At 34.9% G+C, this 14,107-nt stretch overlaps 2 protein-coding genes and 1 long non-coding RNA gene across 4 annotated transcripts; 1 reads left to right on the top strand and 2 right to left on the bottom strand.

The window, feature by feature from the left end:
* Nucleotides 1-2,319: 2,319 nt before the first annotated feature.
* On the bottom strand, nucleotides 2,320-3,163 carry LOC142556492 (uncharacterized). The gene is made up of 2 exons (XR_012822637.1): nucleotides 2,812-3,163; nucleotides 2,320-2,501 (listed from the first exon to the last, which is right to left on the bottom strand). It is a non-coding gene; the product is annotated as an uncharacterized LOC142556492 (long non-coding RNA).
* Nucleotides 3,164-6,255: 3,092 nt separating this feature from the next.
* Nucleotides 6,256-7,549, top strand: LOC142556488 (phosphopantothenoylcysteine decarboxylase HAL3a-like). The gene is made up of 2 exons (XM_075667941.1): nucleotides 6,256-6,749; nucleotides 7,132-7,549. Exons 1-2 carry the CDS (start codon nucleotides 6,402-6,404, stop codon nucleotides 7,378-7,380), a joined length of 597 nt encoding a protein of 198 aa, XP_075524056.1. The 5' UTR covers nucleotides 6,256-6,401; the 3' UTR covers nucleotides 7,381-7,549.
* Nucleotides 7,550-8,554: 1,005 nt separating this feature from the next.
* LOC142555075 (mediator of RNA polymerase II transcription subunit 19a-like) lies at nucleotides 8,555-13,926 on the bottom strand. Of its 2 annotated transcripts, none has more exons than XM_075665735.1 (8): nucleotides 13,693-13,926; nucleotides 12,252-12,321; nucleotides 11,514-11,591; nucleotides 10,408-10,697; nucleotides 10,001-10,228; nucleotides 9,710-9,766; nucleotides 9,454-9,593; nucleotides 8,555-8,945 (listed from the first exon to the last, which is right to left on the bottom strand). In XM_075665735.1, the coding sequence occupies exons 3-7, from the start codon at nucleotides 11,542-11,544 to the stop codon at nucleotides 9,543-9,545; spliced, it is 657 nt and encodes a 218-aa protein (XP_075521850.1). In that variant the 5' UTR covers nucleotides 11,545-11,591; nucleotides 12,252-12,321; nucleotides 13,693-13,926; the 3' UTR covers nucleotides 8,555-8,945; nucleotides 9,454-9,542. The 2 variants fall into 2 exon arrangements, with proteins under 2 accessions (XP_075521850.1, XP_075521851.1); XM_075665736.1 differs by having other exon boundaries at nucleotides 12,252-12,347.
* Between the last annotated feature and the right edge of the window lie 181 nt (nucleotides 13,927-14,107).

Raw genomic sequence — 14,107 nt, forward strand, 5'->3', positions numbered from 1 at the left:
CTACTTCTAATTCAATAGAATAAACATAATCATTAAAACACAAAGGTATAAAAACAATACCATACAAGTATGTGGTTTAGGGAAACTCGAGTAAAATATAACTCAATTCGATCTCCCAATTAACATCAATTTATACCTTTCTCTTCTCGGTCTGATGAAGACGAAGTCTTGTATTTCAATCTGTCCATACCGAGTCGGACAATGACGATCGCATAAATACAATATCAGTATATAACTCAGTTCAAAACCTGTTCTGATCAATACTCAAATCAAACACAATCTGATTAATGTCAATGACATAACAATATAATCTCAATCAATACTGAATCTGATCAATATCAATCAATTGGTGTTTCGACGGCATAATACTACAGTCTTGATAACTCCGTCAATCTCAACATCACAGATATAATATCAGAAGTCATAATCAGTATCAGTACAATTCATAATCTGAATAATAATACAACTCTGATATAGAATCTCAACTAAATCAACTCTGAAATTCATAATAATTGTATAACCAGTCTATTCTTTAATCTGACTTCAATTATACAATGCCTACTGTAGCATGAACATCATATCTGATTCATATTCAATTCTTACAATATCATAATTTCAAATCATGTCTAAACGTAACAAAACTTACGTCCAGTTGTAGCTTGCGTCGATAGGAACTCAGTACCGAAGTCGGATTTAAAATCGGACAGACGAATTTCTCACAAAAGGCGTAGGGATTTTCTTGCACATGTAAAAGGGCAAGTGGCATCCTTTCGCTCTGCATGATTCGCGCATATGCGCGCCCAAGTGCCGCGCATATGCGCCGAGAGCTCTGTCCGCATATTTATCAGCTCGCGCATATGCGCGTCCTCTACTTGCGCATATGCGCAAGACCTACTGTCTCGGCATTTCAATACTCGCGCATATGCGCGCTTCATCTCGTGCATGTGCGCCTAAGTCTCTGGAGGTGTCGCGCATATGCGCGCATTATCTCGCTCATGTGCGCCAATGTTTCTGGACGTGTCGCGCATATGCGCGCATTTCTTCGCGCATGTGCGTCATAGCTTCTGTAATCTTCACGCATGTGCGCCGATACCTGTCGCGCATGTGCGCGGGGGACTCTTCTTGTACTTCATGTCAAATCTTCTTTTGGTTCTCCCGGTCTGATCCGTTCCGTTCATAATCATCTTAATTAATAAATAAATCATTTCAAATTAATCTCAGATTACAGTAATAAAATCTCGGGCCTTACACCCATAGAGTGACCTTTTTAGTTGACAGACTTGTCCAAGTTTTCCTTGACCAAAATCATCCTACAGCTTCATGTAAATGGTTTCTTGGAGTTCACCATTTAAGAAAATAGTCTTAACATTCATTTGGCCCATTTCCATATCTAGTTGCGTAACAATTACCAAAACTATTATTATGGAAGTTTGTTTTACAACAGGTGAAAATGTTTCACCAAAGTCTATCCCTTCCCTTTGAGTGAACCTTTTTGGCAGCAACAGTTATTATACTTAACTTTATTCGAGGTAGAAACGGTTCATATTCATTTTGATTTTGAAAAACGTTCAATGGGCAAATGAAAAGAGTACTATAAAGATGCAAAGAAAAGTTTCTATCGACATAACATGATTTGACATACATTCGAAGCAATTTTTCAAGTTTGTATTTTTTGAAAATTTTCTAAGCACCCTTCACACTCATACCAACAAATGCTAAACGCCCGTCTCTTCAGAAAACATCATTCAAATCATTAAGGCTCAACTAGGGTTTCTGTCAACTATTCAACCATTTTCTGTCTAGACCGTTTCAGGAGTTGCTCGATAACTTGAATCTAATGATTCATTCTTTCAATATATTTTGTATTGTATTGGTTGTGATATTTGTTGTCTCACATTATAGGCAGTGGATAAGTCTTAAGATTGAAGCGAGTTGTTACAAAAATTTGCAAAACCAAAGTTTTCTAGTAAAATCCTTCCTAAGAGAAAGAAGGGTTGACTTAGGAGTTTGAATGTCCGAACATCCATAAAAATTCTTGTGTTTCATTTACTGCACTTATTTATTTTATTGTTTGTTTATATTTGAGTGTAAAAGTATCATAAAAACCCTCAGACCGTTTTCCATACTATTTGTGGTCCAACCGTTTTTAAGAATTAGGAAAATCGGTCTTATTTAAAGTGTTTATTCACTTCCTCTAAACACATCTTCGATCCTGACATAAACTAACAGCTTTTAATCATATCATTACAACAAAATTTGATTATGGCCTAAAAAAATTGATGTTTATAAATTTTTGTTTTAAATAACAAATCCACAAAAAATTAAAGAATTATTTATTGATCTAAATAAACAAAAAAACAAGGCGTGTTTGGCTGCTTTTTCTGTCCATAAAACTAGTCTCCAATTCTGGATCAGTACAAGTCGCTGACAAGGCGTTTGTGGCGGTTGTAATGCTTCTCCATCAACACCCTCGAAGCTCCTTCCACGCTACTATGCCATGTCTGCTCAAAGTAAGTAATTCGGACCCATTTCGAGGCCGGGGTTCAAAGAAATTTAATATATTAGATTCGTCTGGCCTTTGGTCAAAATTGAATTTGAAACAAATGTCAGATGAAAAGAACACGTACAAATTAATAATATGATCAAAAAACCAATTCAGACAACTGATCCGAGAAAAAAGAAAAGACCAATTCAGACAACATCAGACCAATAAAAGTACCAAAGAATATTCAGTTTTCATCACCAGACCAACACCGAAAAATAGAAGAGGTTCTCTTAAGCGCGAGAGTATATATGGATTTAACTCGATACCTTTTCGAGTGCAGCGACTATGGATTTGGTTTTGAGCTCCCTCAACCTCATCTTGCACTTACCCACGGCTCCGAATCGACGAAAGAAGGTCACTGGTTTCCGGGGAGGAAGAAGTGTGTTCCTCTGATCAGCTGGTGCTGAAGCAGTCGTGATGTTCTTTTTCAATCTTATAAGCTCCATCTTTTTACCCGAAACTTTGGGCTTTGGTAACGAACCCACCTCCGCGAACTTGGTGAGAAGTCGGTCCGAGGATGATTTCGGTACATGCTGGACTCTCCCGATGTTGGGATTCACGTTTTCCATACTAGATTGGTCTGGTTTTGGTTGAGAGTTCTGAAATGGTGATCTTTTGGAAAATGAACCGTTGTGTGTTGTTCATATATATTATATGGTTTGAATGAGGGAAGCACTGGAATATAGCCGTTGTTCATGAATACTAATGGGCTGTCTTGCTGTCTGGCCACCTGTTCTTGGAATTTTTTGCTAAATATTGCATTTTAACCCCTGATTTAAAAATATATTATTTTTTGGTTGTTCAACAATTTATGATTAATCACATTCACGGTGTGGTCGGAGTTATCAAGTTGATTCCAACAATCCAACTGGTGGAATCAATTTCCATCTTTAAAAAAATAATCAATGAACCAGTACTCGGTAGCAAGTTCAATGGTGGCTTGTTTATAAAACAAGACGAGTTTTTTCCAAAAAAACTACGAACGTACATTCAACTTAACAAAGCGGAGAGTCATGTTTTCTATGGGAAAATCTGGCATGATTTTTCTAAAAGAAAAATAACCCTAAACCGGTCGTCCATGCTAGCTCAAAAAATTTCATAGAAAAAAAATTGAGTTTATGCTAAACTTGTAGTAATATTCTTTCTATGTTTTAATATAAAATATTCAGTTAATTATCAAATTGTCACATAAATTTTTATTTTAAATTGAGATTATTATCAAAATTGTGTGTTGGTCTGTTGGGACTTTTAAATGAGCATTATCGGGCTCCAAAAGCCCAATTGAAGGATATATCCGGCCCGGCCCTTCCAAATGAAAATTTGCTTTTGTTGCTGAAGAAGATCTCCTACCCACTTTTCCTCCGCCAGCTTTCTGCTGTCAATTTCCACCGAAAACCAATTTAATGCAGTTTGCACGTTCTCACAACCCTAAACTAAAAACGCGTTTTCTGAGTGACCCATTAAAAAAAATTGCAACTTTTCTTTGTTGGCAAAGGTTTACTTTTCCCTATGTTTTCCTGTAGCAATCATATGGTTACTGTTATAAATCCATCGAATTATAAATGTAATAGGTTATCCAAGATTTTTATTATTTATCTTGTTATATTTTATTTAAAATTGTCAAACGGGAAGCTATCAGATTTAAAGATCGTTGAACACAAACTATGTGAAAGATGTGTATTTGGAAAACAAAAAAAAATGTTAGTTTGTCAAAAGACGGTAGAGAACTAAAAACAGCAAAATTGGAGCTGGTTCATATTGATGTATGGGGACAATCTCCTGTAATATCCCTTGGAGGCTCAAGATAATATATCACATTTATCGAAGATTTGAGACAGAAAGTTTGGGTTTATTTTCTGAAAACCAACTCTAATGTTTATAAGATCATTAAAAATGGAAAGTTATGATTGATAATGAGACAAACTTGAAAGTGAAGTACTTACGGTTTGATAATTGTGGATAATATGAAGATGACGAGTTCAAAAAATATTGTGCACAGAACGAGATCAAAATAGAGAAAACCATTCCTGGTACACGTCAACAGAATGATGTAGCTAAAAGGATGAACATGATTCTGAATGAACGTGCTAGTGGCATTAGATTACATTCTGGATTACCGAAATCATTCTGGAATGATGATGTTAACACTGTAGCATATATGATCAACAAAGGACCTTCGGTACCGCTTAAATGCAGAACACCTGAAGAGGTATAGAGCGGCAAAGAAATAAACATTTCTTTCTTGAAAGTGTTTGGTTGTTTATCATATGTTCATATTGATTCACCAAGTATAAAAAAAACTTGATCCAAAATCAAAGAAGTGTTTCTTTATTGATTATGAAGATAATGAGTTTGGTTATCGTTTCTGGGATAAACAAAACCAGAAAATCATGAGGAGCATAGATGTACTCTCCAATAACAAGTTCTTTACAAGGACATGTCAGACATTGGAGCTGGAGATGAATGTCCTGAAATCAAGAAGATTTAGGAAGTGCCATTGACAAATATTCCTTTAAATGAATCAAAAAGCATGCATTAGGAAGAAGAAGAAGATATTGTACAAGATGATGACCCACAAACTCCGGTAATTGAATTTAGATTATCTTCGAGAAAAATTAGAACACTTCAGAGATATTCTCTTGCACTTCACTATATTCTGCTGACAGACAAAAGTGAATGAGATACCTATAAAGAGACAATGAAAAATGATGACTCAACTAAGTGGGAGTTAGCCATGAAAGATGAGATGAATTCACTATCATCCAACCAGACGTGGAAGTTGACAGAACTTCCGCAAGACAAAAAGGAATTACATAACAAGTGGGTGTACCGACTAAAAGAACATGATGATAGCAAGCGGTACAATGCAAGAGTTGTTGTAAAAGGTTATCAACAAAAGGAAGGCATTGATTACATTGAGATTTTCTCTCCATTGATTAAGCTAACCACTATTAGAAAAGAAACTGTACTTGGATTAGTGGCAAAAAAAAATTTACATATGGAATAGTTAGATATAAAGACTGCATTTATTCATGTTGACCTAGATGAAGAAATTTAAATGATGCAGCCACAGGGCTTTGAAGTATGAGGAAAAGAGAAAATGGTGTGCAAACTTCAGAAAAACTCGTATGGTCTCAAACAAGATCCAAGACAATGGTACAAGAAGTTTGATGGATTCATGAGTAATAATAGTTTCCTGATGTGTCAGGCTGATCACTGTTGTTATGTAAAGAACTTTGATGGTTCTTATCATTTTAATGTTATATGTAGATGATATATTGGTAGCTCTGGAGGAGATTGATAACTCAAGAAAAAGTTATCAAAAAAAATTGTTATGAAGGATTTGGGTGCTGCAAAGCATATCATTGGAATGAGGATCTTAAGTGACCGAGTGAATGAAATCTTGAAGTTATCTTAAAAAGAGTACATGAAAAATTTGATTAGCAGATTTAAAATGGATGAAGCTTAACGTGTGAGTACTCTTTCGACTAGTCATTTTAAACTAACCAAAGCACAAATACCATCGTCGGAGCAGGAGCAGGCTTATGTGAACAAAGTTTCTTATGCTTCTGCTGTCGGAAGCCTCATTATGCAATGGTATGCACAACACCAGACATAGCACATGCAGTGGGAGTTGTGAGCAGGTTTATGAGCAATTCGGGAAAACAGCACCGGGAAGAAGTTAAATTTTGTGCTACATGAGACGCGAACAAGCTAGCTACTTCTTTGAACATATCTTCCTTTAGGTTCATTGTTTGGTCAAGAGCCATACTTCATTTTCTTTAATCTGCTTCGCTTTGTGATTCAGATCGTCAGTGATCTACTGGGATTTTTGTTAACTGGCCCTGAATAGCTTATGGCTCATCCACAACCTGCAAATGCAGAAAAAAAGACAGTACAAATTAACAAGACTACAAGAAGACCTCATGTACTGCTTGCCGCCTGTGGGAGGAGCGTGACAGCGGTGAAATTTGCTATTCTTTGCCAACAATTCCGTCTATGGGCAGAGATTAAAGCTGTTGTCACTCAGGCATCACTGTATTTTATGGACATGAAAGCATTTCCCAGGGACGTCCCTCTTTATACTGACGAGCATGAATGGTCCAACTGGAAGAAAAAAGACGATACTGTGCTACACATTGAGCTTCGTGAGTGGGCTGATATCATGGTAATCGCTCCTTTGTCTGCCAATACGCTTGCTAAGGTAAATGAATTTAATAGAACATGTGCTTCTAATTAACATTGATATTTCAAATATTGTTAGTATAGGATGCATAGAGTGACCGATCATATTCTAAAATTTATGTGTCACGGATCATGTGTTCTACCACATAGTTATGAGAAGTTCTCAAGTTGTAAGGTTTTTTTGTAGTGGCGACTTAACATAATAAGGTGCTCGACTTTTCTTTCACTTTGAGCCGATGAGTAACTATGTTCCTTATTGTGCATCGTGTTTCTAATAACATGCGCCAGCAGCATGTATCAGCAACCTGCACATTAAAATAAACATCTTAAAATCTAGTACAACTTATTATGCATTGTGCTACTGCCTTTAATTAGACATAATATGTAATCCACATGTGTAGATTGCTGGGGGATTGTGTGACAACTTGTTGACTAGCATTGTACGTGCGTGGGACTATACTAAGCCCATCTTTGTGGCCCCATCAATGAATGCTTCAATGTGGACACTCAGTATTACAGAGGAACAGCTCAAGTCAATTGATGAACTTGGAATTTCTTGTATCAGAGAGAATAATGGAGTAATGGCTGATATTCATAATATAAACTACACTGTAAGACTCTTTGTAGGAACACCAGAATTCACTAATTAGATAAGGTTCTGAGCAAAAAGCCATTACTCTGAAGAGTGACCCTGCAGCCCAAGTTACTCATCTTCATCTGTGGCTTGAGATTGATTGTTAGAGCTTAATGAGTGGAACTGTCTTAATGCCTGTAAATAGTTCTGGTCACGGTTTCGGACTTCATTTCATTTCAACATAAATAACATTGGCATTTTAAATGACATTTTGAGTGTGTGTGTGTGGATGAAAAGTCCCTTTTTTAAAAAAAAAAAATTAAGATAAACTGCTTAGGAAAAAAGTGTTCTCGAGTTGGGGCAAATCTAGGAATCTTGATGAGACAAGATTACTTTTAAAATGTTTTTGTAAAAGTGATTTTTTTAACCATATATAAAAGATTTTAAAAGTTGTTTTAATAATAAATTTGTTTTTGAAAAACTATTTTATAAAAACTTTTTTATAATTAAAAATAATCTAAAAAATATTTGGATAAGTATTCTATAAAAAAATTTTATCATATTTTTTTCTCTCATTTTTCTTGTTTGCAATTCATTTTACCGTGTTTTATATTTTAAAAACATAAAAAAAATACCTTTTAATTATTCTTTAAAAGAAAAACTTTAAAAAACATTTTCATAAACCTTTTACAAAAATTTTGTCCAAACACATAATTTAAGTTTTTTAATTATAAAATATTAAAATCGTTTGTGTCCACACAATAATGCCTCGTTGACCAATTAATTTTACACGACATAAGACTTTCTTTAATAAACTAAATAAAATTGACCAGATCTGCAACTCAAAATCTTCCCTTAAGAATACGGCTCTATTGTTAACAAAATGGAAATTACCATTTACTGCAACAAACATCGCCCGCTTCAGTTTAAACATTGAAAACACAATAATTATACAAAACAATCATATTTTCCTCTATACTTTTTCTACCAATTATTCGAGTATTTAATTTGCTTTTCCATGTTGCTACCACACTTTTTCTAAATTTTTAGTTCAAAATAAGCCAAACACAAAAATCCCTCCTTGGGGTTCTACTGGGAGGGCAACTTTCCACCGGCTTCAAAGTCCGACGCCATATAAAATACACGGTATGACACTAGCTAGCGCCATTAATTCGCTCTATAGATTGGTTATGCAAAGAAAATTAGCAGCAGTCTTGGCTATCATATGGTCAATCCGAATACAAAGATGCTGAGGAAATGTAAGTATCAGCAGAACTACTTAGAGCACAATCTACAAAATTTACAATATCATGTCAAACCACCAAAATATACCAGACTCTCTCTAACCAAACCCCGGCCTAAAATGTGCGATCAGACAAATAATACCCTTTCACGAAGTATATGTTATCCGCAGTTCAACTACCATAGAATCGTACACAAACATCTCAACCTACTTAATCTTGATTCCTAGTGCACACCTAAAAGCCAAATAATGAATTCTAAGTCTTTCTATAATCGTTACATGAATATGAGAGCTCTTGCTTGATGATTAATACAAGAACAAATCGTCTTCAACATTTGGTAAACTTCAGCAAGTGAATTCACCACCTTGGTAAAACATTAGTAGGTCCAAATAAAGCTCTGCATTGAAAGAGAAATGCAAACATAGTTAAGAACCAGAGAGAGGTAGATTAAGACTACAAATATAGGGTACCCTGTAGTCATGATGCCTAAAATTTTGAACTTCTATCTAGACTAATCCCCGAGTCACAAAATACACTCTAAATGTAGCCAGAGGTACATAGATCGAGATTCACTTTCTACACTATTTAGGCCTATGTACCATATAATATAATCAGATCGAGTAACTAAGTTACTTAAAGGGGCTTATCTAAGTTATATCAGACGAAGGATCTGCAAAAGCAGAAAGTTTCTTCATTGTTAATAGGAAAATGGCAGAATTTCAGGGCAACTGAGTTTCCGTGTGGGTTCAACGATTTAGCAAAGATAGCAGAGCGAATTGAACCACCTCATGTATAAATCAACATAAGAGGCCTTAAGAGCTCTCATTTGATCCCTAAACTGAAGCCCCATATCAGCAATGAATAAGATAAAACACAATGGGAAAATTAATAAAGTGACTCTGTACCTCAGCTAATTACAATAAGGTAAGCAAAGATAGCACAAATTCTCAACTGCAACATCTGATGACAAAACTTAAAGACCATACACCATTTTTCAGCCTGCCGCTTTCACAGCTCCTGTTTCATCTATCTTTAAGCTTTTGTGCTGTAAAATTCAACAGCAAAAATATAAGGCGAACTACAATAGAAATGACTTTTATTCTGCAACATGAGAAAAAACACCCAACAGAAAGGAGATCAGACTATTTGTCCTTTTGTTACCTTACTCTTCTTGTGCTTATGAATGTCATTCTCTTCGTCCCCTTCTTGCTTTCTCTTCTGAAATGAGAACGTGCATTCAGGCAGTAACCAGTTAAAGTCATTCACAAAGAAACAAAAAAAAAGCTTATAGAAAGGCCTGGATCAGCAAACTGCAAAGAATTCAACCAAGGTTTCTGCCACATAACAATAAATAAATTTCACTCCAAAAAATATGCATGTTACAGCCAAGTTTCTAAAGAACATTTTGCCTGAAAATCCAAAGCAGCTAGTCAAGAAAACAGTTTTTCTGACCTTCTCATGGTGTCTTTTTGAGTGATCATTGCCAGAATCATGATGGGCAGTTTTATCTTTTTTCTTCTCCTTGTCTTTATCTTTACTCCGATCTTTATGCCGATGTTTATGCTTCTTGTGCTCTTTATCTTTCTCCTTGTCTTTGTCCTTATGCTTTTTGTGCTTCTTCTCCTTGTCTTTAGGCTCATTTTTAGATTTACCAGGAATTGTAGGAGTACCTTTATCCGACTACAAAACATTACAAACAGACAGATTAGTTTTCCCAATACAAAATGCATATTAACAGAAGGTAAAATAAAAGGGATACAGTTAATGAGCTCAATTTTTTATTCAAGTCGGAAAAGCTAAAGGACCACAATCAAGCAGTCCAATAAAATTTTATAGCTGCAATGCTCATAAGTACTCACAGAAGAAAGATCAACACGAGTTGTGTCCCTTAGCAGAAAGGCTTCCCTAAGAACATCTAAGTCAAAAGGTTGTATTCGTGTCTTAGAATCCTTTGATGAAGATTCATCTTGAATGAGCTGGCCCAATTGCATCCCCTCCCCTTTTCTGATTTCTGTATCTCCAACCACGTTATGGAGGTAGTGACTATCTGAAATTGACACCGGAAGCGGCCTTTTGCAGAAGAAATCATAGTGTGGCAACAACTTGTAATGACTTACAAGATCCACAGCACCTGTGAGTTCTCTAGGCCCTAATTCAATGAATAGGTACACATGTTAATTAAATATATCAAAACATGATGATTTGAAACAATTTCAAATCTAAAATATATTGCTGAAGAATTCAGACTGCTTTCAATAATCCTTTTGTTGAAAAGAATATTAAAGCCATTAGAAAGATGCCACAACATAAGCATCTTTGGCTCAATGACTTTCAAGGAATTAGATATCGGAAAGCACTTGAAACTCTAGAAATAGAAAAAAAAGGCACATTTTCTGATTGTAAACAAGTATCACAGTTACTTCTTTATGATCTTAAAAATGATTCCATGCTGGGAAAGAAAATGAAACAATCATTTCCATCCGCAATACTTGGGTCTTATAAAGTTTAAACCACCCCCCGACCATGACTTTCATATACCGCCTCTCATTCTCAAAAAACAAACTTCCTACAAAAGAACATATTATTTATCACAAGCTCGCTCTACATGAATACCAAAAAGCATGTTGCCATAGATTTCATTCCTCTACAATTTGATAGGATCTCTCTGCAATTGATAGGGATAGGGTCTCAATTTTAAAATAAGAAATGTAAGGATTTTGATAAACTGACATCTAGGAATGACAATAAGATCGTAAACATTAACTTTGAGGCTCATATATTTATCAAATTCAACTAGCATCTATCCAACAAAGACTCCTCTTAATTTCAAATGACCTATGAATGAAAATTCAATTAATCATTTATTTGATATGAATTCCTGTAAACAGGTAATCGAGGAGAATGAACAAGAAAAAGTTCCAAACCAACTCACGTGATATAAGCATGTATATTCTTCAAGTCTTACCTCTTCCAAACTTGTTAAAATCAGGATCCATATATCAGTGTCTTATACGGTAGTAGCACATTACTGCCAGGGATTGTACTGGAAATAATAATAAAAACTGTTAAACCTAAGAACCTACTGCATCTCAATTTCTTTGCAATTGTACAAAGTAATGTCATGAAAGCAAAGAAAATCAAAGAAAAAAACATTAAAACTTAAGACCAATATCGTTAAGTTTCCGTTCCAGGTTAAGTTCCCATACTAACACGGGATTGACAATGACATTGTTTAGAGACATGTTCAGTTAAAGAACTATGACAAGGGAAAAAATGGATACTGTGTCAAAAAAGTGAAAACTAGAAGAATAATTAAAGTTGAAATAATGGATCCCAAAGAATAAAAATGCTAAACACTGGTACAAAATAAGATGGTTGTCAACATATAAAGAAATGGAAAAAGTATTAACCTGGCCATATGGTACAGTCACTAGCCTAGAAAATTTGGTTAGAATCAGTGGGAGTGGAATTAAAGTCAAATGGTTATAAAGCAAAAAAAAAAAAGGTTATAACAAATAGTGTGAAAATAAAAATGGTGGTCAAAGGATTACGTCGAGAAAAAGTGTTACGCACAAGCGCTTTTGTTTCCATATCTATTCTTTCTCATTTAGTTTGAAGAGGTGAGGGTTCCAATAATTATTTAGACAAATACGGTACTACATAAGCGTGTGTACACATGTGACACAAAGAATTATTAACATACCTCAACTCTTAAGGGGTACTTGCAAATTTCGATCTTACTCATGCACCACAACTGAAGAACCACCAACCACCTTGAGATATAAGAGATGAAAAGAGTCTGTTAATATAAGCACAGGTCATAAAAAGCCAATTCAATTATGCATATATCAAGTAGTTAAGCATGAAACGTGAAATGCTACTGCGCAGCCACCACAAAAAACTATAATTTGGAACTCATCATGATACCACAATTAGAATGATTAAAAAAATTGGCCGAGACAAATATGGTTTCCACAATGGCCATTTTAGTGGGGCCAGGGGCTGTGTACAGTTACACTTTCTCCTTCCCCTTTAATCAGATTTAGTAGTAAGGAGGGAAACGTGAAGTTTAAAGTTTAATAAGGTATCCTAATCCTTCACTTCGAAAACATATTTCCTCATCTTAATTTGCATGTCATGTAGGAAACTGGGTAGATATACAACCTAATCCCATGCTCGTAGCCCGAGATTTATTCAGTTCTTTACCTTTCCAATACTATTCTCATCACACAAATATTTACTTTCAATCAAATTCTTCCATTTTGATTTATTCAGTTCTTTACCTTTCCAGTACTATTCACATCACACAAATATTTACTTTCAATCAAAATCTTCAATTTTTTACTCTTATCTATTATTTGATAGGACTTATTTACTCAAAATAGTATGCTATGTAGCTCATTAAAGAAATCTTTTCCACCACTACTGGTTCTTCATGAAAAGTTTGAAGCTCATCAGGTCAACAGTACAATCTTTTTAGCCAAATAGCACCTATTTGTAAAAGATAGCTTGGGAGCTTTCATTTTAATCAATGGAAGCCACCAAATTTGTAATTAAATCTGTAGCTTTCAACCGCATCTATATATTAACCGTCTATTTGACCCATCCCCCAAACTAATTCCAAACAATTAGCAATTTAAATAATTTCCACAAACTAAATAAAATACCATGACGGATTCCACCTTATGCAGTTTAATAATTGGGGGGGAAATCCAAAACCAAATAAAAAATTTCACTTCGATGACATTGTTATCCATTAGTACAAGTTCAAAACATCACAATTGAAGACCTAAAACATTCAAAACTATATTTACTCAAAACGAGATTATCATCACAGAAATTCAACATACCAGAAACACACCTCAAGAATCTCTTGGCCTAGTCACTTTTTTGTTCAATTTCTTTAATAAACAAGTAAGGGTGAGCCTAAACCCGGCTTATTGGAAGTTTTTATTAAAAAAATATAAAAAAAAAAAAAACTAACCCAGGAACCGAAACCCTAATTCGAAACAGGGAAAACCCAAAGAAACAAGAAATGCAACACAAGCCCAACAGTGCAGGAAGATTACACTCCAAAATCACGAAAACACAAACCCAACACAACAAATCTTCAACGAATCAAGAAACGAGTAATCCCCGCATACCTCGGTCAATCAGAGACGAGAATTGGAGTATTTGGGAGAAGAATCCGACAATAATCGCCCCTGCACAAGGAATTCAACTGAAGTCTCAGGAAAAACGTGGGATTTAGCGAGTGATTGGTGCGGAAATTGGGACGGGATCTAGTCGGGGAAGGGGAGTTGGAGAGTCCCAACTGGGGTTCTTATACAAAAGAACACGTGGTGCCAACTGAACGGGTGTTGCTTCCTCGAGTCAATTTATTTCTTTTTCAGGAATTGGGATTTTAACAAGTTAATTGAAACAATATATATTCAATTATTATTTTTAAAAAAAATATTTCTTATATTTAAAATTTTATTTTTATTTATATATATAATTATTTGGTTTTAAATTTTTGTTAAAATTATTAATTAGTATTAGAGATTTTTTTAATTTATT

The sequence above is a fragment of the Primulina tabacum genome, chromosome 9 (assembly GCF_025594145.1).
Source record: "Primulina tabacum isolate GXHZ01 chromosome 9, ASM2559414v2, whole genome shotgun sequence".
In the NCBI taxonomy this organism is placed as follows: Eukaryota; Viridiplantae; Streptophyta; class Magnoliopsida; order Lamiales; family Gesneriaceae; genus Primulina; species Primulina tabacum.

Excerpts from the sequence above, each read along its gene's own strand:
- LOC142555075 (XM_075665735.1), bottom strand. The coding sequence starts at position 11,544 with ATGGATCCTGATTTTAACAAGTTTGGAAGAG. Across the intron at positions 10,698-11,513 it reads TTTTAACAAGTTTGGAAGAG|GGCCTAGAGAACTCACAGGT; the intron begins GTAAGACTTGAA and ends TCATTGAATTAG. Across the intron at positions 9,767-10,000 it reads CAAAAAGACACCATGAGAAG|AAGAGAAAGCAAGAAGGGGA; the intron begins GTCAGAAAAACT and ends TTCTCATTTCAG.
- LOC142556488 (XM_075667941.1), top strand. The coding sequence starts at position 6,402 with ATGGCTCATCCACAACCTGCAAATGCAGAAAAAAAGACAGTACAAATT. Across the intron at positions 6,750-7,131 it reads CTGCCAATACGCTTGCTAAG|ATTGCTGGGGGATTGTGTGA; the intron begins GTAAATGAATTT and ends CCACATGTGTAG.